This window comes from Indicator indicator, chromosome 1 (genome assembly GCF_027791375.1).
Source record: "Indicator indicator isolate 239-I01 chromosome 1, UM_Iind_1.1, whole genome shotgun sequence".
Classification (NCBI taxonomy): domain Eukaryota; kingdom Metazoa; phylum Chordata; class Aves; order Piciformes; family Indicatoridae; genus Indicator; species Indicator indicator.
In genome coordinates, this window is record NC_072010.1 from 57,535,327 (window position 1) to 57,558,156 (window position 22,830).

A 22,830-nucleotide genomic window follows, 5' to 3' on the forward strand; every position below is an offset into this window, starting at 1 on the left:
GGTCTATGCACACTTTTAAAAGAGTTTAATCTGAGTGAGGATATTTTAAAAGATACCTACAGTAGTTAGGCATGTCTTGTGATATACTTTACTTTTTTGCAGTAAAATCTTTGTGTAAATATAAGTTCTAACCTGCTCATCTCCTTTAGTGCGTTGATTTTCTTAAAGCCTAGATACCTCATTTTTTAATAGGAATAATTTAAAGCATCTCTTTAGACAGTGAAATTTTTGGTCACAGGGAACACCCCTGCTCTTTCCTGTAGTTTAAAACATGAATCTAGAAACAGTGAGATTGATAACTAGGGGAAAGCTTGCATGTTTATTATTCTAAAAGAAGGTGGTTTGTGTTTTGGATTTAGAATAGGTGTGAAGTAATTGCCTTGAACTTCTCAGTATTTAACGTGAAATATAAGTAATTGAAGCCTGCATTAGCAGATAGCGCGAGCATGAAGAATGGGTGCATGAGCCTCCTTTTGATTTCTTTTTGCTGCCTGTGCAGCAAAAGTACCAGTAGTTATATTATGCAGTAAAATAATAGCAAACTGGACAGATTCATTAATTGCTTTGTTAGCCAGTAGAATTAGAGTTCAAGTATTGGGTTTTCAACAGAAGGATTTGCAGTCGTTTCTGCTACTTAAGAAAACTGAATAGATTTCATGTTGTTTCAAGTTAGGTGAATATAAAATTTTGTAAGTGGTGTTTAATATTTTGCATCCTTTCAGATACTGTTTTCAGGCTTGATTTCTTCTCTCATATGCCTAAGATAATGGATATATAATTTTATAAGAACCGATCTGCTGGTAGCTGCATTAGTGTAGTTGCTAATAAAATATCGCAACAGCTTTTGTTTTCCCTTTTGAGTATTATTCTAAAAAATGAAATATGAGGATTTTTCTCAGACTGTTTTCTGACAGATGGCATTTTTTCAACTTTAAATGTTTAAGTGATTGTCATTTTAACATGTGGAATTTTTCCAGTTTCAAGGAATAAAGTTAGTCAATTGCATAGGAAATAATGTCATTTAGGATTAATCATTTATGCAGCATTCTTGTGCCACTGAAGTTCCATTTAATATCAGTAGACAAGCATTTAATTAAAAACAGTCTGTGGGCCAAATTCCTCCACCAGACATGTGGTTAATATCTGAGCACTTGCCAAGAATGGTAAGTGAGGGAGCAGTTTTAAACTGCCGTTTTCACATAGGATCAGGTCCCTCAGAATTCATCTGCAAGTTTGTCCCTGTGGGACAAATACAAAAAGACCCTGCAGGAAAGAATGGAAACATTCAGGGCAAGAATGCAGATGAGATGAGATGGGGGAATTCCTGTTCTAGTTCACAAAGCACACATGGGAAGAAGAGCCTGTCAGTTCAAGTTAGCCATTGCAAGCGTTGATTAATGTACATACACTTACGAACAGCAGTGGTCTAAGCATACCTGTGTCTCAGGGTAGTAATAACAGAGGTATCTATAGTCTAAAAGATTTGATTCTCTCACCAATTTCAGTATATTTTGGAGTATTGCTGTAGCTGTTCTAAATTTTTTATTTACAATAATGACATTTTAAATCTCATACTAATCAATTGCCCAGATACCCTTAGGCAGTTGCTACAAATGAGGCAACTGATTCCCAGCAAGATCAAGCAGCTACATCTGCTCTGAATGAATAGTGCTAAGCCTCACATCTCTTATCTTTGCAGAGGATGTGAAGGAAGCCTCTTCTTGGACTATCCAGACAGCTTATCATTGGGATGAACCAACTCTGTCCATCCAGTTGGGTGGATATGGAGACTGTTTGCAAAAGCAGTTTAGTGTTTTGTCCCCCAGAAACATGCAGATGTAGTTAGTCTATGGATAGAGGCACTCTGATTCTTTCCTTGCCATTCCAAGTACTTGGTGGCATTCAGTCATCTTCTATGATGACAGCAGAGAAGTAATGTCAGACAATTTTAAGTATTCTCAGCTCAAACTTGCTATGTCCTTTTGGGATCTTCTCCTTGAGTATTTTTTTTTTCATATTAGCCTTTCCTCAAATCTAATTTTCCTTGGTTACTTGGGATATAAAATCTGTGAATAAATTTGGCTTGTTGAAGGAAACATGGACAGTGGCAAGTTGATGTAGGAACCTTTGTAGCGTATTGCAGGTATGGGGTTTTGGATAATTAGTATCTGAATGGCCTGAACTGCACTGGTTTTGGTTTAAGTCCATATCCCCTAGGAACATATTCCTTATGCATGACAGAGAAGGGTGTTCCCTGAAGGTGATTTGCACCCTGTCACTGGGGTTGTCTGAAAACACCCATAGCTCATAGTCCTGCCTAACAGGTACCATCCTGTTAACTATTGTAGTGCACTCTAAATACAAATTATGCCAAAGAGAATCTGGAATAGAAGTTCTGTAGCTAAATATGTCAACATGTAGCTGAAAGCTTTTAGGTTTATGTTTGTATGTACACTATGTAACCTATAAGGAGCTGAGGTCAGTTAGAAAGTAGATGGATGAGCACAATGAAAGAATTGCTTGTTAATAATTTGAAACATTATTCTGCCAGTTTGCTTCAAGATTAGATGGGAGGCATGCCAAATTAGACAGAATTTTCTCAACAGAGCAGCATTAGCAATACTGAGTAGAACTCAGCAAAGAGCGAAAAAACAATGGTTTGTGAATTAGTTCACTAAATGGACCTAGTATTAGACCAGACTGCTTCAGCACCTGTATTTTTCCCTTTGAATATTTGTAGGGCTGGTTTCTGTTTGCACAGACATTTGTGGAACAGCTTTTGTTAGTTGAAGCAGCTGTATTCATTCTGGAGCAGCAGCATCCATGCCTGAAGTTCTTGTCTGGCCTCTCTGTACATGCATTATTTTGCTGGTGACCAGAAAAAGTCAAATGGAAAATAAGTTAGATCTAAAATCTGTTCATAGCTTTTCCTGTTTTTCACTAAGAATCAAATGTCTTTTTAATTCTGTCATCTTCTGTCCCAAAATAAACACACACACACACATGTGGAGTCTGCATACTCAACTAGAAGTTTCTTTTGGGGTGCTCCAGGGTTGGGAAGGACAAAGGAAGAAAGAAGAGTAGAAAGTATCTTACGCACACTAGACAGACCTAGTCTTGTTAAATAAGAGTTCCTTTGATGTAGCATGCTTTCCACTCTTTTCCTGACAGTTTAAACCCCCAGTAGTTTCTTAGGGTAGTCAGAAAGCAAGAGTTGTATCGATCACTTGAACTGATGATGCAGACCTGGTTTTGAATATTGAAAAGAAGTGATTGAGATGCATCAGTATCATTTATATTCAATTAGCATCAATTGTGGCTATTTCTAAAACAGTTCTTCAAGAGAAGAAAGGATGTCTGACCTAAAAATTCTGTCAAATACCATGTTTGTTTAGCTGGTCCCATTTGCCATAATGAGGCAGTAGGCTGCTGTCGGAAGTGACTTTAGAATGAAATTTTAATTACAGCCCTTTAGCTTCTGATCGTGAAAAACAAGTTAACAATCAGAGTTTTTCCTGACTTTCACACATGTATGAAGGAGTTAGGTGTTACTTACCTTTGGGCACAAGGGTATGTGAAGCGCTTTAGGTCCACTTCATTCAGCAGAGTGGTTGTTACCAGCTGAAAAGAGCAGTGAGTGTGAAGGAAAGAAGTCCTGTGTTCAGGCATGTATAAAGTGAAGGAAACCAAAGTCCCTTCTAGTCTTCCAACAATGCTTCTCTTTCTGAATGATGGAGTTTCTTAAGGCAGCTTCCTTATGTTTTAGTGCATCTCTTCCTTCTCCATTTAGAGGACCAGTCATTTTCCCTATACCAAATAAAAGAGATCCTAAATATATGAAGGAAATTGAATTTTCTGGAACAATTTTTAATATATACACCTTTCTTTGTTAACTGCTGTCAGACACAGGTGGTAAGAGAGCAGTTCTTTTGTGAGAAATCCAGCTGCTTGTTGGTGTCTCCTATTTGATGATGATAGTTTTGGGGTTTCTTATTTTAAGTGGCTGATGCACAGTGTTAACATAGGAGGTTCCCAAAGATTAGACTAATGTGTATCTTTTCTCAGAAGTGATTAGCAGCAAACTGTGGTTTGAGTCAAGCTACATACGGAAAAACTTTTGCCCATACGCTCAGGTTCTAAAAAGGAAGAACATTTAAATTCTTGAAAACTAAAATTAGTAAAAATCCTTGCTGTTTAATTCACCAGTTTTTGTAGTTGCTGAAATAGGCCCAGACAAGGGCACATATCTATCTTACTTATTTATGAGAGATAATCCTTGTGAAGTATGTGGATCCTGAACCAAGGCATCTTCTGTGTTCCTCCCTATGGTTAGCCTATGTGGTACCATTGATCTTTTAAGATACATAACTTCTACTTAAAAATCAAAGGTATCCTATGCATAAAAAGCCTAGTTTGAGTGATATGTAGCATCTTTTTATTCTGTCGTCTGTTCTAATTTTGTGTTCTCTAAAGATTGTGTAGAATAAGCTTGGTTTATGTTGTTTGTTACTACAAGCAGTGAGCACTTTCTTTTAAATATTACCAGAACTGGAATGCTGTGTGCCTGCCTGAACTCTGTTTTCACAGGCATGGTTTTCCAGGAGTATGAGTATAAGTAACAGTGGTGTTATTACAGTAAAGAGGGTAAAGACCTTAGGATCATAGATTTGCATGATATGGTAAATACTTAGATTGCTCTAGAATGATTACAGTTTTGAGGTATAATTTTTACTGTTGAGTTTTTGGTAAAGTTTTGGCTCCTGACAACCATAAGAAATCTGCAGTTCCTACTGATAAAAATTATCTCTAAAGCCATTAATGATACAGCTGTCACTGATTGAACATAGAAGGTTGAAGGAAAATGAATGCTTTCTGATTCAGGAGCTTTCAAGCTTGTTAAAATTAGATGCTTTCTTTAAAATGCTGCAGATCCTATTTTGAGAAGAAAATGTTTTTTTTTTCCTTTGATTTACTGCAAGATTAGAAGTAGGTCTCACTGTTTAGTTCAGTGAATGTTAGAGCTCAGGCCTGTTGCTTTTCCATGAAGCACTTAAAAATGTTTGATTAGTCGAATCCTTATTTTTCCTCTCTCCTGCTAAAAAAACCCACCTGAACCCACTAACAAAAGTTCATAAGCTTGGCAATGTTTTGCTTACCCAGCCCTTTCCTGATTTCTGTGTGTGCACATGCATAGATTTTAAAAATAAATCTCAATAGTAAAAAATATTTTTTAAAATTAAAAATGCTGGGGACTTCATTCTCATTTTTGTCATTTGTTTAATACTGTTTAAAGAGAAACATTTTTTGTTTCATTGTATGCACTGTTTTGTCAGCATGTACCTCTCTGGGAGAAAAAGCCTTTTCAATGTCTTTCCTCAAAGCATGGTGTATCTTCTGTTCCTTGCATTGTTCAGAGCACTGTCTCAATGTCCTTTTACTGCAAAAAAATACCTATTTGTATTGGGAGTACCTAATTCCTCTTATTACAGTGATCCTGTCTCATAGAGCACTCCTGACCTCAGTGTTGGAAAAAAAACCTACTAGATTGCTAGTCTCAAGTTAAGAAACCACACCATGCTGAGGAGCAGAAGAGTGGAGGGAGGGGGGAAGGTCTATTTTCTAGGCTATTTGGGCTCCACTGACCATGATCAGATTGCCCTTCATTTCCTAATGAATGCTGCACCCAACTATGAGCAAGTGCATCTGCTGGAGCTCTTAAGCAGGATCACTGCAGTCTTGGGGAAATGTCTTGTTGAAATGGACAGTATCTGTGGCAAAGCTTACATGGGAGGTGAATGTTTCAATTTTATTGCAGCACTGTGTCATACTGGTTTAAAGACAAACAAAAGCAAACCAACCCTAACCCTGGGTACAGAAAGGAATCCTTCTATAGGTTGCTCTATTTCTGTCTGGAAAGATCAAGGCTAGACAAAGGACTGATGCCCAGTGACCCTGTATTCTTCGCAGGGTGTAAAGTTCACTCTTTGTTCTTAAGATGCGAGTGTACCCTGATGTAGGCCAACAGCAGTTACTGTCTGATTTCTCACTCACCACTGTCTAATACTGCAGAATACCAATACAGCATGGACCTTTACCAACCAGAGAGGTTGCTGGCTACTAAACCAACACCAAGCTTGATGAGACAATAAGCATGTCAAGCCATTTAACTGTGTATGCATGGAATTAATTTTATTTATTTATTATTTTTAATTTTACTTGTACCTGAAGGCTTTTACTCATTCTAACTGGTATTTTGCTGTAAAACTGTCACTGGTTTATTGTTCTGTCCATTTGCTGACTGATGCTTTGTCCTAAATATGAGGAAATTGGTTCAAATACCTGTCACTCCTGCCATGGGCATGCATTTTGAAGCTGTAAGGTCAAATCAGACCTTTCCCCCTGTCATACTTCTCTTCAAGCCAGGCAAAGGTATTGGTGATGTGTGACACAGGATCTCTTCCTGAGCTGTTTTTAATACCTGTTCCTCCTCAAATTCTTTGGTGCTGGATTCGGGGATGTTTGTACATCGTTTTATGGCTGATGCATAACTATTTTTCAAGATCTTTAATTATCTATCCATCACTTCAGCTTATCTTGTTTAGTGGGGAAGAGAAATGCAGTTTAATGCAGATGAACTGATCCCCCTCAAGCTTTCATGGAAGTCAGTGGGATTTTTTTCTTGCATTGAAGGAGAACAGAGCAGAATCTCCATCCCATAATTGTCATCTCAGCGGTGTGGCTGTGCTTAGTTCACAGGGATGGACATGGTTATTAAACATTTCTCCAATCTAAAGTACTTCAGTCACTGGCAAAGTGCAATGAGAACTCCTGGCACTTCGTCTGGTGCTCTCTGTTCCCTATGCCATTTTGTACTATGCATCTTTCTCTGACCCAGACTTGTAGGCAGAAGCTGGGGGTATGCAACCACTGTGACTATGGAAAATTAAGCTAGAGCTGTGTGGTCACAGCAACAACAACTCTGTCAGATACTTTATTTCTAAAAAGCCTTCGTAAGAGGTATGCTCAGTAATGCAAAGGACAAAGGGGCACATTTTGGGTTTCATCTACCAGACTAGAGATATGAAAACACTCTTCTGCCCTAAAAGAAGAATAACTAGGATCTGGATGCCACAGACTGTAGAGTGAGCTGTGGAGCAGGCCTGAGAGAGAATAAGCCCTGCAACATTCCAGATACTGAGAAAGGCACTTTTGTGGCTCTTCATACATTTTCATTTCTAATAATACACCTATAAACCTTGAGAACAATATCACACTTAACATTTGTGTTAGTGAGAGTTATAGCTATACATAAAGCTTTGCAGCAGAACTTCAGTCATCTTCAGTAATGGCTAATGTTTCCTCCCAGTGTCTGTAACAGAGCCGTTTTCACTTTTTGGTATTCCACAGAGGAACATACCCAGGAGTACATCTTAACACTGCTGTACTCTTCCTTGCTGTTAAAACAATATGTAGGGATGAGAACTGTTTCTTTTGAAGTAGATACAGAACACTGAATGGCCTGAGCTTATTCAATAATTTCAACAGAAAAGGAATAGAAGAGTATCTTCAGTTTACATTGAGTCTCATTTGTCTTCCTCAAAAAAGGGCAGCCCTCCCATGTTAGGTTAAAGTCTCTGACCAACGATTTCAGATCATGTTATGCTGTCTGTGTAGTCAAAAGAGGCAGCATGCACTTTAGCTTAACTATGATTTGAATTAACCTCTGGGAGGTACTTTCTTCATCAACTGAGAAGTACTGAATTGAACTGGTTTTTTCCTGGTACTAGCCAGGTTTTGAACCAATATAGCTCTAGCCAGCCCAAAGCCTCTGTAGGCACCAACCTTGACATCAGTCCTTATGGGTTAACATCTGTGCATTGAGAGGAGCCTAGAGTAAAGCAGATGCTGCTAGTGGGATGGCTCACAGCTGGCCAGCTGTACTGGGCACCCATAGCTTGCCAGCACTCCCATGCATTCTTACCACCAAACTGCAGCACAAAACTGTGATATGTGTTTCGATAGTAGTATAGCTATTAAGTATTTTATTTTAGCCACTGGCTTCATTTTGCTTAGCATGTGGAACATACATGTTGGTGGGGAGTGATCTGAGACGTATAAAGCTAGAATGGTAATCCACAGTTTCATGACTTGTGGCCATGTAAGATGCCATTGTGGTTTCACAGAGGTTTTTTTTCACATTAGATTTCAATCAAGGCTTACTTTTTCTGTCACCTTCCCTACTGCAAGAACTTTCCCCAATGTCTGGAGAGTAAACTGGCTTGGTTCAACTAAGAACCACTCCAGGTGTTTTGGCATTGATGGGCTAATCTGGCACACTGTGGTAAAGTGCATTCTCATTATTTGCCACTGTCATCAATCAGTGTTCATTTCCCTTAAACTCAAGCTCAGAAAAGAAGCACATGCTTAATTCCCATCCACTCCATCAAAAATATAGTTTTGTATGTGCTTAAGAAATTCTTCGATAAACGTCCTTTTATACTTGTGTCCTGTTTCATATGTATTTAGCTGGCTGCATTACATCTGAAAGATGGCACAAGTCTGAATCTAAATAAAAATCACTTGAAGTATGAGCAAACACAATTCTGTGCTACCAGCCGCAAACCTTTTGGTCCTCCAATGTGCAGTGCAGCACCACTTGATACCTGGGCGCTGACATGCTACTAATTTCCTGTCTGTCAATGAATCCTTTAGGGTAAAATGTGAGACATTTCAGTACCTTGTAAATAAGATTGTTTTTCCCCCTTCTGTTTCTGTTTATATTCTGTAGTATGTAGTTGATGAGTAGAGCCTGTATGAATATACTCTTCCGTGGCAGGAGGTCAGATGAAACACTGAGGAAAGACCATTTGGTTAATACAGGTTATGTGTTCCTCACCTCCAGGAAAGAAAGTCACTCTGCAGCATTGCCATGACCTGTCAGCATGACACATGTCCTGATTGATTGGCAATGGGAGAGAAAAGAACTTCCATTTTCATTTCCTCATGACTGACTGACTTTCTCACAGCAGAACAAGTTTGTACCCCAGCTTTACCAGAACAACATCCAACGTGCTGATCTTCATGGCTGCGTGGATTGTAATTAGGCCCCAGCAGTTTGAGGCCCTTTTGGAATATAGCCACTTTCTTATACCTAACTTTAATTTTTCACTTGTTCAGTATGTTGGCAGATAGAGTCTGAGCTCTTGCTTGTAGGTGGTGGAGCTTGGATTTGGTCACTGCTTATGCTCATGTTATACCAAAAATGCAGATGTAGCATTTCAACTTGCTGCAACGTAACTTTGAGAACGTCAGTGATGTATTGATGTGTAAGTCTTTAATCAACAGGAGGTACACTCAATGCTGTGAGCCACCAGGCACATATTCTTGTGGTACTTTCCATAACACTCTCCCCAGATCAAGTCTTCCAAGTGTAGGTTAGGAAGTATTTTTAATTCGTTGTCTGCTGGGTATTTTATAGTTTGTAACACTTGAGTTGTACTGATAAAAAATCTGGTACATCAGAAGTTAGGTCTAGGTTTATAAATAGGTGGGTAGATGTGTCAATATATCTATCTATCTGTCACAGATAGGTGCTATTTAACTTCTAGACTACAATGCCTGTGAACTTCGCACAGAGGTGCAAATCATTTACTCGCTGTCGTATGACAGGCATAGTGCCAGAATTTGTTTCCACATTTGAGGTGAAATCACTTTTCTTATGTCTTTTGTAACGTAGAGTGAAGTACTTTTAACCTTACAACCTTGCTATTAATCTGTTTCACTATTTCTCAATGATGAATTCAAGTTCTTTTGAAAACACTGTGTACAGTTGTGTGCTAGTGTCAATAAAATTGACATTTGTGTAACAAGCTGTGGCATTTTCTCAAATCTTACTGAACATTGATTTAGTGTGAAACTGTTGGTAAATCCCTTTTTGATAGCTGTAATAATACCTTCATTTCAGACAAATACTGCTTTGACTTTATAATAGGCTGCATAACTGTGTCACAATTACATAAATTGATAACTGTATTGTTGGGTTTTTTGTTCTTTTTTTTTCCCCTTCTCTTTTAAAGGAATTACATATAAACATGAACTGGTTTGGAACTGTTCTAGCAATAAATCTTGAGTTATCCCAGAAAGAAATAGGTTTAACTGATGGCCTAATTATATTTATTGGTGCCTGTGTTTTTACTGCAGTATCTCCACTGTGTTGTAGCAACAGGAACACTTGCCTATCACAATCTAGGGAGGGGAGGGCAGAAACATATGATAGTAAAATGTATTTGCCCTTAATTATATACAGCAATGTATGTGTTTGAATCTTAGACAGCCTATTACCTCTGGTAATCAAGAGCTTGTCACTATTTTTTTTTTTTGGTTGGATTTTAATGTATGATGTCAAAATGGTACAGTCTGTAAATGTTCTTCCACATGATAGATCCATCTTCTAAAACAGGTTTAGATATTCAGAGGTTTGGAGGAGGAGTTTTCTGGGAGAACACTGGGTGGTTTTGGCACTCTTTCCCTCATGCGTTCAGTAGTCTGGCTGCCTCACAGAAGACAACATGCTAATTCCAGTAATATTTAATGTAGTGTATGTGAATCCATGGAAGTGTGTTTAACTGTCTAATTTTTAATATTTTAAATCCAAAATTAAATGGGACTGTAATGATCTGAAGTTGTCGTGCTTTGTGCATTAAAAGTATTGCTTTTCTTATGTAAATGTAATGCTAGCATTTCCATCCCAAACAATCAGAGGAGCATGGAAAGACCTACAAGGTATAATATGCATACTTGTGTTGTGGGTAGAAATTGGGGAACCAGTAGTTTTCTCCTTTGTGTTAGCTCTGACTGGTCTTAGCAGCGACACTGCTATAGAAAGTCATTGTTTCTTTTTCTCTAGACTTCCACTAGATTTCTAACTTGTGTCCTGTAGTTTCCTATGAAGTACTGATTTGAGTCTTTGAAGTTCTACTTTTCTAGAAAGAATGGCACTCTTAGGGTGATTCGCTTACTATTGTATTTATTCTGTTTCATTGAGTGAATTACAAAAGTGAAAAATAAGGCATTAATTTGTTTAACAGTAAATATTACAGCTGTCATATTATAGCTTGATCCCTTCCCCACAGAGACACTAATTTCAGCTGGTTTCATCAACTAAAAGAACGCTCCAGTCCTTTGGTTAATGCAAGGATATGCAGTTACTCTGGCTTCAAGTCCACTTGGACTAATTTGAAGACCCTGATGTCTGTGTCTTGTAACATAACTTCACATGCTGTAACTTAAGTTTGTAACTCTTTTTGGTACTTTCTAGAGAGAGCCTGTCCTAACTGATTTCTCTTTTGCCATTTTTTTAGCAGGTTCTCTGACTGGCAGCCCTCACCTTTCAGAACTTTCCATCAATTCCCAAGGGGGACCATCCCTGGTAAATAGGTCTTTATCTCCGAATTTGAGCCCTGATGCCAAGCAGTCATCTCCCTTGATTAGCCCTTTGCTAAATGACCCATCATGCATCAGAACTGATGATGAGGAAGAGGTCAAAAGAAAGGTAAGGCAGAGGCAGTTGGCCTCAACTCTATCTGTGTTGTGTTGCAACTGCCTCTCTTTGTCAAAGTGACTAATATCAAGACTCCCTGCAGCTTCCTTGTTACAGATCCACACAGATTACTTGAGTCGGGTTCCTTAGTATCCTCTGTCGTCAGTCATGATGTGTCCAAGCGCATCCCTGTGCTCCTGAAATTGAACTCATGGTTTGGAGCGGGTCAGGCCTGCATGAATACTGTAACTGAGGACTCTGTGCCCTGGATTTTATCTCCTGAATGGTTAGGGTCCCCATCTCCTCTTAAAGCATCAGAGAGAAAATAGGTAGCTCTGTTCCTAAGGTTAATGTGAGATATATCTGGACCAGTCCTGTTGGTTGCAGCTTAAAGAGCTTGTTTTGACAACCTCCTATAAGTCTTGCATGCTTCTAAGGAGTGGAGGTTGATAGTTTGTTAAAAGTGTCAGTTCCGATGCATTATCGGACGAAAAATTTCCAGTTGACAGAAGAAAAAGGAACAGCGTTGAGCCTGTGCAGATGTGTCCAACCCAGGCTCTTCAGTCTGTCTCTGCTGGAAGGTATCACTGGGAGTATTGGGTTGTGGGAGCAGAAAATGCTCTCTTTAAGCCACAGCCTGCAGCATTCATCTGGGAGTGTTTGGCTCAACCCCATCATTGCAGCAAAACCATAAGGGAGCATCACATCCAAATCTGCCTGCTGGCTCGTCTCTCCTGTGCTGCTGAATGAGAGCGGGTTGCTCTTGTCTTTATGTTGGCTGCTTTTTCTCCTGAGCTTGAAGCAGTTCAGGAGGAAGAATGCAGGAACTCAGATGGCTTTGCTGGAAAGCGGGAGCATGTGTAAGGAAGATCTATTTTCCCACTGTGCATACTTAGCAACATAGTGAGAGAAATTTGAGAAAAATGAAAAGCCAAGAATCAGTTAACAGACTCACAGTTCTCTGTGTCAGTCCAAGGTACAGCAGCCAGTGACTGTTGTATATGCCAGCTGATGATGAGTCCTGTGGGGTTATATACTGACTAGGAAATGCCCACACAGTCTCCCCTTGCATCCCTTTCTACTTCATCCTCTGCATTGCTGATTTTCAGGAAGGAAATGAAGCAAAAGATGTATGGAGGTTTTGTTCTTCCTTTTTGTTGCCTGAGCAACACAGAGCCAGATCAAATGCAATCCTTTGGCCTTTGAGAATTAAGAGGTCAAACCCACTTTTGCCTCTTGGATAACACAGGAGGATTTGTTGGGTTTTTCACCCTGAAATTTGCAATTGTAGTTACCCTAAAATCTTTACCCTCTCCCACTGTTAGGTTGTCCAGCCACAATGGAAATATCCTAGGGTTTTTGTTTCTGTTTGGGAGGGTTGGGGGTTTTGGGTTGTTTCTTTTTTGTTGTTGTTGGTTGTTTCTTTTTTAGGTTTGGTTTTTTTGAGAGTATTTTTACTATGGATTCTTACACTCACAAAGAAACTTAGAATAATCAGACACTCATTTTTGTCATTTTGTCAAATCTGACATTTGTCAAATTTGATTCAAATGGTTATCTAGCCTGCAAACTTCAGAATACATCCTGCCCCAGATGTGTGGAATAAGCTAAAAGGAACATCAGCACCCTAAAACTGTAGAAATCACCTTTAAAGAAAAAATGTCTCTTAAGAACCCATAGCAAGTGGCTTGTTCTTTTGTATTTGCAAGGAGGGATTGTTTTCAGGGCTTAGGAATGTTAAAGCATGACTCACAGTAACTACAAGCAAGGATCACTACTTTGTAACTCTCTGGGTGATTGTTGTCTGCAGCTTTCTCCTACAGAAAGCAGCTCCACAAAAGCAGCTGAAAACCTAATGTGTTTTCAATTTGCAGAGATTCCCAACTGAGAAGGCTTACTTCATTGCTAAAGAGGCAGCCACCACAGAACGAACATACCTGAAGGACCTTGAAGTCATCACATCGGTATGTTTACTTCAGCGTTACTCATGAAACGTGAAGCTCTAGTCAGCAGTAGTGTTTCATCTGCTCCATTTAACATCTTAGCTGTTCCATACTAGTTTTGTATTCTGCAGTACACAGGAGTACAGCTCTAGGGAGGAAATAACACAAGAAGCAAGATGTAGAGAATTGCACTGTGGTTAGTAACGTGCACTATGAAACTATATCAGGTTGAGGACGTGGGGAACAGTTCAGTTGTGTTTTCTGGCTCTCATGCTTTGTGGCTGTAATTATTGAAAATGCATGTGGGTTTTCAATGACTTCTCTTAAAGTAGCTCCCTCATGGGACATATAAATGTTTTCTCCTGGATTAAATGCCCCTCCATTTGACATGAAATATTGTGGAGTACCTATTTGAAGGATTCTGATTTCTCAGTAAGTGGAACTGTTAAACGAGTTATTAATGTGTAGCATCTGATCAGAGTGATTACTAAAATCACCAAGGCAAAAATATGCCTTCCTTGCACACATACTGACAGTCATCTTTAACTTCCAAGAGTGATGTGTGTATACATTTGGCCTTAAATAACAATTGCCTCTAAAAGAGCACTGGATCCAAGGTCCTCCCTCATGGTGTTTAAGCAGGGCTGCCAACTCCAGACCTCCCAGTTCTTTCATCACCCAGTGTGTAAAACCTGCATTGAGTGTTGTAGTAAGGATGACATGCTGCAGGGAAGTGACTGTTGCTATCAGGGAGAGACACCTTCTCCCCAGCTTCTCATCTGTTCCAGGAGCCCACATAGCAAATGCAAGTGATCTGAAGCTATCTTAGACATGGCTAGTGTAGGCTGGAGTAGCATGGCTGTTACAGGCAGAAAGATAGCCATGGCTCCGCTGCCTACTTTCCCCGGCTTTTTGGAAAGTCCGGGCACTGAGAGAAGAGGCCAGGTACTGAAAGATGCTGGTAATAGCTGCAGTCTCAGTAACAGATGTGCTGTTTTCATCTTTTCTTTCACCCAGTGGCTGCAGATGCAGAATGTTTGAGCTTATCAGAGCTAAACTCCATTTCCCACCCTGGCCTTTGTTCCTGTGGTAGGCAAATTAGAATTTGCTGTCCCACCAAGGCGCATACACCTCTCTGTGAACTAATCAGATGACTGGCCCAGAAGGGCACAAAAGGGTGAACAAGTAGCTAGGATCAATGGAAAAGGCAGAATGAGCAAGTGTCATGCATGAAGCTTGAGACTTAGTAGGTGTGCAGTTCTTCAACTTTAGCTCAGTGCAGAGATAAAGCAGGGGAGAGGGAGGCTTGAGAGGGATCTCTCTGTCTCAGATCTAAGTCAGCTCCAGCTGATGTAGTGTCAATCAAGATTGCTGTAATGGCCTTCTGTGGTCCCAACAGCCTTTTAGGCACTGCTGGAATTCAGCCATAGATGGCTGGGAACCCCTCAGGGCAGCAAGTAGTGTTATGATGTTGAAGCTAACAGCCTGTCACCTTGGCTAGGCCCCTAGTCCTTTTACATCACCCACAGGTTTGTTGGGGTGAAATAAAGAGAATATGGAGCAAAATTGAGCACGAGCAGTTGTTGAAGTTTTAGTAGTGCACTGATCTTTCTATTTTCTGCTACTACACCTTGTCTTGGAAGTGCAAAGTACCTTCCTTTTACTTGTTCACTTTGCATGATGTTCTCAATCTGCACACAGCAACATGGGCATGAGTGCTTACTGCACCAGCTCCTGTCACAGAGGTTTCAGAGAGAACTTGCAAGAAAATGCAGAGCATATTTTTTGTTTTTACTGGAATGCTTCCAAGTGTTGCAAGTATTAAACTACTCATTCTCTTGCACCTACAGCATTTTCAAATTGAGTTTGTATTAGCCAGCCACTTTGGGCTTGGAAAGAATTTTCAAGATTTGATCAGTGATAGCAAATGGAAAAGGAGTTTCTGTTTTAATTATGCAGGGCCTGACCACTGATAAGAGCCTAAGGTTAGCATGTAGGAGTGTCAAGGGTAGCCTGGGTTGTATTCCTAGTGCCAGCTACATAAGGTCCTTATTGGGTTAGGTGTATAAAGACAGCAAATGGTCATTCTTGCTGCTTTCCATCCCCTGATAACTTCACTTCTTTTTTCTCTGTAGTGGTTTCAGAGTGCAGTGAATAAGGAGGATTGCATGCCTGACACACTGAAAAATCTCATTTTCTCCAACTTCGAACCTTTGCACAAATTTCACACTGGTTTTCTCAAGGAAATTGAGCAGAGACTTGCTCTGTGGTAAGCTGGTTGGTTGTTATGTATCTGTGTTATTTCATGCACTTCAGCCTTTTTGTGTTCTGTTTTTGCTAACTCTTTGTAATTGACTGTAGTGATTCGTTTGTGAAAGTCACAGATGTTGGTTATTAACAGCCTGGGTATATAGAATCATGCTTTTTTTCACGTTTGCTCAACAAACTGTTGTTCAGATATCTCACTCAGGTACAGACATACACAAATGAGATCATAATTCTGGATGAGGCTTTCTCTTGCCAAATGTCAGTGTTTCTGTATGGCAGCTCTTCTGGAAAGCATGTTGCAAGCAAGGCTTATCAGTAATAAAGAGGGAGGGTTTCTGTCAAGTATGTGTAGGCAGGGGGAGATTTCAGAGACCATCTTCCCATTCTGCAGCACCACAGCTTTGATGCTCTCAGGTTCTTCTGTGGACTCTACAGATTGACAGCATGCTTGAATTAGACGCTGGGCTTAACATGACATTACCTGTCCTTAGCACAATAGTGACAGTAAAGCATGGCATTCTTCTGAAGTAGCCATGTGGTGAGTAATTTTTCCCTGGCAGGACTTGTAACTGAGTTCACTTGACCACTGATATCTGAGTGGCACACAGAAACCCTCTCCTTGCTCTGGAGAGGGTCTGGACAAGGTTGTCTTGCTCTGTGTGGGCATTTTTTTGGTAGTTTATCTTTGGTGCTGGGACCCAGCTTTTCCTTTGTGGTTACAAAAGTGACAATGGAAAATCGTGTGAAAACAGAGCAGCCAGACCTGATGAGGGCTAATCAGTTTAATGCCTCTTTAATTAATCAAAAACAAAAGCAAAACACAGGCTTAGTGTGTGTGAATTTAGCACTTATGATGAGTGAGGTGACTGAATGAGAGCACAGCACATGGCAGAGTAGTGCTATCCAAATCCACCCTGCACAGTTCCAGAATTAGCAGGTGTTTTCTGAGAAGGAGAGAATGTGACACTGCCTCTTAGAGCTGACATCCATCTCCAGGACATAAGGTTACTCCTAAGGCATGTACTGCATAGCAACTCTTCTTGTATCTCCCTTTTCTTATTGGGCTGTGTGGTAGGTTGAAATTACCACCCCAGCTAATTTGGAGAACTACCCCCAAAATAAATCACCAGACTAGCTCAGTTTGGGATGGAAGCAAATGAAGCTGTATTTACAAGCAAAATAAAATCTAGAAATATGAAATGCACTGTAATTTGCATTTCATGTATGTACAAAAATGTACAGTATATGTACAATATATGTGTATTTACAATTTATAAACAACACAGAATCCCCTCAGACCCCCTGGATGGACCCAGGGGCACCATTCACCTCCTTCACCACTCCCTCCTTCTTTCGCAGAAGTGACAGAAGAAGAAAAGAGAGAAAGAACTGTTTATGCCACTACTCTATATCCACATTAGCAAGCCAATGAATTATATAGACCTTATCATTATTTTTTCTTTTGTGTCTAATGGTAATTCCTTTCAGTCTTTGCAGTCAAGAACTAGGCAAAAGTTTCCCCTTCAAACTGTAATGGGCTGCTGCTGTTTTAATCTGGTCAGGATTCTTACAGGTATTAATTGCTTTCCAGTAAGGAACACTTATTGCAGGTACTCCAAGAAGGCTCTTTTGAATGTTATAAAACAGTGATTTTATGTTTTTTTTCTGGCTGTGGGGTAGGATTAACCATAGTTGGGGTTAATCCCCAACAGGTTGGGGTTAAGAGTGTGTGAAGAGAAAAGGAAAATGTACAGAGTTAATAAAGGGCCAGGTTCTGATCTCTGTCAGACCAGTCTAATCTAATGAGCATAATGGGTGTTGTTTCTTGGAGCACAAGTTGAAATAGAGATTCTCCCTGTATCTTTCTGGTTGCTAGTGGCATTACAGGTGGATGACGACCTCCTGTTCAAGTGTGATGTTTATCAAAAATTGGATGATGCTGCAAGAGCAGCCTGCTGTGGAAAGGTAGCATTGCATTAAGCGTGTGGGGAAAGTATGTTAAAAGAAAGAATATTTAAGCTTTAAGACTTTCCATGGCTTTTGTTTTGTTACTCCTTTTCAGTTAGCTTCTTCTAGAGCTGGGTAGGGCTTTTGTTTTACAGATTTTCTTTGTATCCTAAGGCTATGGTTTCACAGAGCAGTAAACCTCAGTTTAAGGCTCCTCATATAATACTTAAACTGCAGCTACCCTGTGATACAAAGTGCTGATCTGCTATCAAGTTACTTTACAATCCAAATGGTTCAGAAATATTCTGCTGAGGTAACTTTGTCACAGCTGGGCACCTCATTCTGACTTTGTCAGCTCAGCTATTCCGTGTCCTTCTATGCTTAGCGTAAAGCCACTGGGAATTTCCTATCAGCTTCTCTGATTCACTCGACAGAAAAGCAGTCATGTTCCTGTCCCTGGTCTGCATCCAGTTTGCAACCAACAGCATGGGTTTACCTAACATAATACCACTGTTGTAAGTGGTGTTTGTTTTTAAAGTCCTGGCAGATCTGAGTACCTGCCTTAAGAAAGGAGGCAGATTTGCTGGCAGGTCTTATTTTGGAGGTGTTGGTGTTTTAATATAGTGCCACAGATGCTGAGATAAGCTACAAGCAATAAACTATCCTATAGAGATTATTGTTTAATTAAACAGTGAGTGGCAAAAATCCATGTCCCTCAGCGTGTAGAAGAAGAAGTTGGTGGCTGTATGGTAGGGAATTTCTTCACTTGTGTGTTCAAGGTCATTTAGTTCAATGTCTGTACTTCTATGACTGTACCTCTCTCTTTGGCCCCAGGTGATTTTAAGCCAGTGGGCTTTGGCTGTGTTTGCCACTGCAGTGCAGAGCATTCTGAGCCTTTTCATCATGTGTAGCCCCTCACGGCCCTTTGCAGAGCTGGTGGCACTGCTGTGGGCAGGTGTGGGCAGGATTCAAGCCAACTCATTTAAATCTGACTCTTATGCATCAGCTTTTTCCAGGCAGGTGGAGGGAGGAAGAAGATAGGATGCTTGTTCTGAGATACAAGCGTGTTCTGCATTAGTGTGGTATGTCCTACAAAAAAATTACCTTTGAATGAAAAGGTCATGGACTTAATCAAGCTACTAGAAGCCTCTGGCTACCCAATGTGTTGTGGGAGCTTGTCTGGGAGTAAGAGCCTCCCATGACCAGTCATCTATGTTTGTCTAGTGAGTAGGATGCTGGATTTTATCAATTTAAAGTGCAGTTCTTCCTGCTTGCTCTGCCTAGACATCAGTGTGTTTGTCTAAGGTTTGTTTCAAACCTTCATTATACATGTAAGAATCTTTTATGGGAGGCTATTCCCTGCTCTCTTAGGACTTGTATCACGTTGAAGCTGATGCTCTGCAAAAGAGCTATGAGGAGAGCAAGGCCAGGGAAGGTTCCCACCTAACAACTGTTAGATGGCTCTGTGCTTTTAGTTTGTTAAAACATCAACAGTTTTCTAGTGTTTGGCTGAAAGAAGCTAAGGTTGTACACGTTATTAAAAGCATTTCTGGCCTGCTCACAGGCTTCTGAACTCTTTGAATCTGCTGTCAGAAGCAGGCTGTTCTCTACTGAATATCTTAAGGACTGTATCCTTTTGACCCAGTTATAGATTCTGGCAGGTTTGATTTGTCTCTTCACATGATTCACCCATTTTTCTCTTCAGTCCTGCACTCTCACTGTCTCCTGAATAGTGATAAAGGTTTTAGCAAGATGTGAATTGATGCTGATGCCAATAGCCAACTGCAGAATACAGGAAGTTGCTGCGTTTTTCACAGCCAGTGTTTCTTTCTGGCCATGAAACTGAGTAGATTCCTGGTGGTTTTATTGTACAGCATCCTAAGATCAGTCATGCCATGCTCTGAGTGATGTTTTCTGCCCTGCTTGTGGTGTTTCACAGCCAGTGAAGCCACTCGTGAATCTCCTCAGTTGCCCCAACTTTTCTGAGCCCTCTGTTCATAAGACTGACCATGTTTCTGGGACTAAATGAAAATACTCCATTAGTGGCCTTGTTTGAAGAGAGGGAGGATGACCTTTGGTGGGTGCAAGCAGGCCACCAGCAGGCGTGGGGCTCTGACTTCTTGCACAGCGAGGGAGGAGGAAGAAAGAAGTACAGGAAGCAACCTGAAGTTGGAGAGGGAACAAAGCACATCCATGCTGTCCTGCTACCAAGTTCCAGGAGAGTTGTAAGTCCTGGTCCTGGCTACCAGGACTCATCCAGATTGCTCCTCAGCAATGCTTTGGGTGCAAGGTCAGAAGTTCCCAACCATTTTTGCTGGGAGGATATATAGGAGTTGTAGCTCAGTGACTGAAAAGCTGGCTCCTATTTCCCTGGGCCTGGAGGATTTTAAGGCAAGGAGGAAGAAGTATGAGCAGTGCAGGCAATGGAAGACATGCTCCCTTAGCATCTAGCCAGTTGAATCTGAGAAGTTAGTTTTTGCTCCTTCATTTATCTAATGTATTTAATAAACTGTTCATTTGGGCCACAAGCACCATTTTCCAGCCAAAAAAGAATGAGCTCATTGTCCCACACCCTTTTAAGTGTTTGTACTACAAGTTTCCAAATGAGTTTCTGTAAATTCTGACAGAAGATGCCAAATGGCAAGCCATGAATTTCTCTCCTTGGTCAACTGCTATGTGCTGCAAAGAGCAATGCTAGGGCAAGCCAGGACAGCCATTTCTGCCCCAGAATGTTCTATCAGGGAGCATGAATCTACGTTTTGGGCCTTATCCATGTGCTAGGAAGAAAAAGCATTACATGTGTTCTGGAAATGCAGGCATACTCATCTTCACTCAGAGAAGGCAGTGCTTTGACTCCCTATTCACAGGCACTCCTGCAGAATGCTGCCACTCAGTACTACCAGATGTAGCTGAGAAAAGTGTGGCTGGTAATTTTGGGGGAGGGGGGGGAGAGGGGAAGAGCTCTTAGATCTTAACATATGAAAGGAAAAGGCTCAATCAGTATTCATGAAAGCCAGCTTGAAAACCTGTAATAAAAAGCACTCAGGGAAGTGTAGGAAGATGAGCTAAATGTTGATTTATTAACTATTTTTTGTTTGGGAAGTAGTACTTGTGGTCAGGAAGAACAGCCTAATAAACAGTTTATATAAACAAGGCACCAACCCTTATCTGCCTTCCCAAATGCACAAGTGCTGAGTGTTCAGCTGGTTCTGCATGCCTAGTGAAGAGGGATGAAGAGGACAGTTTCAGAAGTGTTTTTGTCGTGTATACAGAAGTGGAGTATGCATTGTAGTATAAACCTGTGAGTCATGCAGTGAAGATTCCTGAGACAAAGACATTAAGAGGGGCTTAGTGCCAGTGCATTGCTTTCTCATTTGAGAGGACAAAATTGCTGAAGTCACTTCTAGTACTTCTGGGGATTACAGCCATGCTACACCCAAATGAATTTGAACTGGTGGGAGAGAAAGAGATTGTCCAGGATCCATTGGTCATGCTCAGAGCCATGTTGTGTTCATCTCTGCGGCTCTCTTGGCGAGATGTTTCCAGGATTGTCTCTGAGGAGGTGCCGTGGCAAAATATGAAATGTTGCAGTCTTTTCAGTATGTTTCCCTGCAGTGGTGTTACTTACTCTGGTCTCTTACCATTTAAAACATTACTGATGCATGCTTGCTGTAGATTGGGTTTCTCCCAACACAGGGATAGCCAGCCGAAAGTTATTACATGTGTGCACACTCCCTGAGGGTTTGATGGGACTCTGGGAAGCTCTGGTGGCTTCATCACTGCATTTCTGAGGCTCTGAGCAGCATTTCATGCACCACTTACTGCTGACAGGACAGCTGCAGTGTCGGCTGGAATAGGCAGGGCAGTAAGAGGCACTGTGTAATAGCAGGGTGTGAGCAAGAAAAAGGGCGTTTTTCTCTTATTGGCTCTTATTTTCCAGTTTAAAAAATGCCCCTCTTGTTTAAAAGTCAATTGTAATGGGGAATTATTTCCCATTATTTCTTCATATTAGAGCTTTAGTTAATAATACTCATTAAAAGTCAAATGCAATGCTGTTCCTCAGCATATAACAGAAGGTCACTCACTGTAAATATCATTTGCTGCAATTGATTTTCTTTTTCTGCAATTGAAGGGCCCTAGTAGAGGTTTTTTAGCTGGGAAAAAAAATCTCTGTTGAGGTATCTTTCTCTCCTTCTGTGCCTTCTCACCATCCCCATCAACTTTCTGTTCCTTCTAATGCCATTCCCAGATGATTGAGGATATTCTGGGCAGACTTGAGATTTCTTTATATTCCTTTCTCCATGATGTACACTGAAAAGTTCATATGATTTGAAAATCCAACCTAGCTCAATGTCCCTGTGACACAAGCTGGTGGCCATTTTAGTAATAGAGAGTGGCTGAGTTTATCAGGTATAGAAGTCTTGTCTCTTCCTCTCTGCTTGCAGTAGTCCACTTGCAATACTGTAAAAAGCAAGGGCCTCTTTAGAGAAAAATAGGAATAAGAACTCCACTATCTGGCATGATTTGAGTGACTTTAGACCTTCCCACACAGTGTCACTGGGGTGAGGGCACATTATGTGCGTGGAAAATAGCTCCTGCATCTTCTATGGAGCTGGGAGTCATAGATCAGCTCCTGATGGAAATTTGTGAAGCCTAGTCCCTGAGCTCTGTCCCTTGTCACTAGCAGATAGATACCATGTTCAAACAGTGACCTGTGAAAACAAGGAGTAAGAAGAACAATTTAGCCATCCATGCACAACAAATGAGCAGCTTCTTCCCCCCCAGCAAGCTGAGTGTTGTTGTTCAAAACATACGCCACAGGGAGAGCTCTTTTCTCCGCTGCTGTGCTGTGGGCTATTGAAGCAGTAAAACACCATCTGATGGCTTGAGTGTTTGGAGTGTATTTTAATATTCTGTGTATTTGGATGCATTTTTTGGGAGGGCTTCTTCCTGTTTACTTGGGATTTGCATGTTGAGGAGCTGGGGCAGAGAGCAGTGTAGCGTAGGGGTTGCTCTGGAGTCCCAGCAAGGAGCTGGCTAGAGTGGAGAATGAGGTTTAGGAGGCAGATGTGAAGCCTTCGTGTTGCCCTATGCCTGACTTCAGCTTTATCTGGCCCTCTGCTCCACATCACA

The 22,830-nt window shown here is 40.7% G+C and overlaps 1 protein-coding gene across 1 annotated transcript in view; it reads left to right on the plus strand.

The window, feature by feature from the left end:
* The window catches only part of FARP1 (FERM, ARH/RhoGEF and pleckstrin domain protein 1), a 225,575-nt gene that overhangs the window by 178,656 nt on the left and 24,089 nt on the right, over positions 1-22,830 (plus strand). The window contains exons 14-16 of the mRNA XM_054389576.1: positions 11,364-11,551; positions 13,414-13,503; positions 15,618-15,751. Coding sequence (XP_054245551.1) covers positions 11,364-11,551; positions 13,414-13,503; positions 15,618-15,751 — 412 coding nt within the window. The remainder of the gene's footprint in view (positions 1-11,363; positions 11,552-13,413; positions 13,504-15,617; positions 15,752-22,830) is intronic.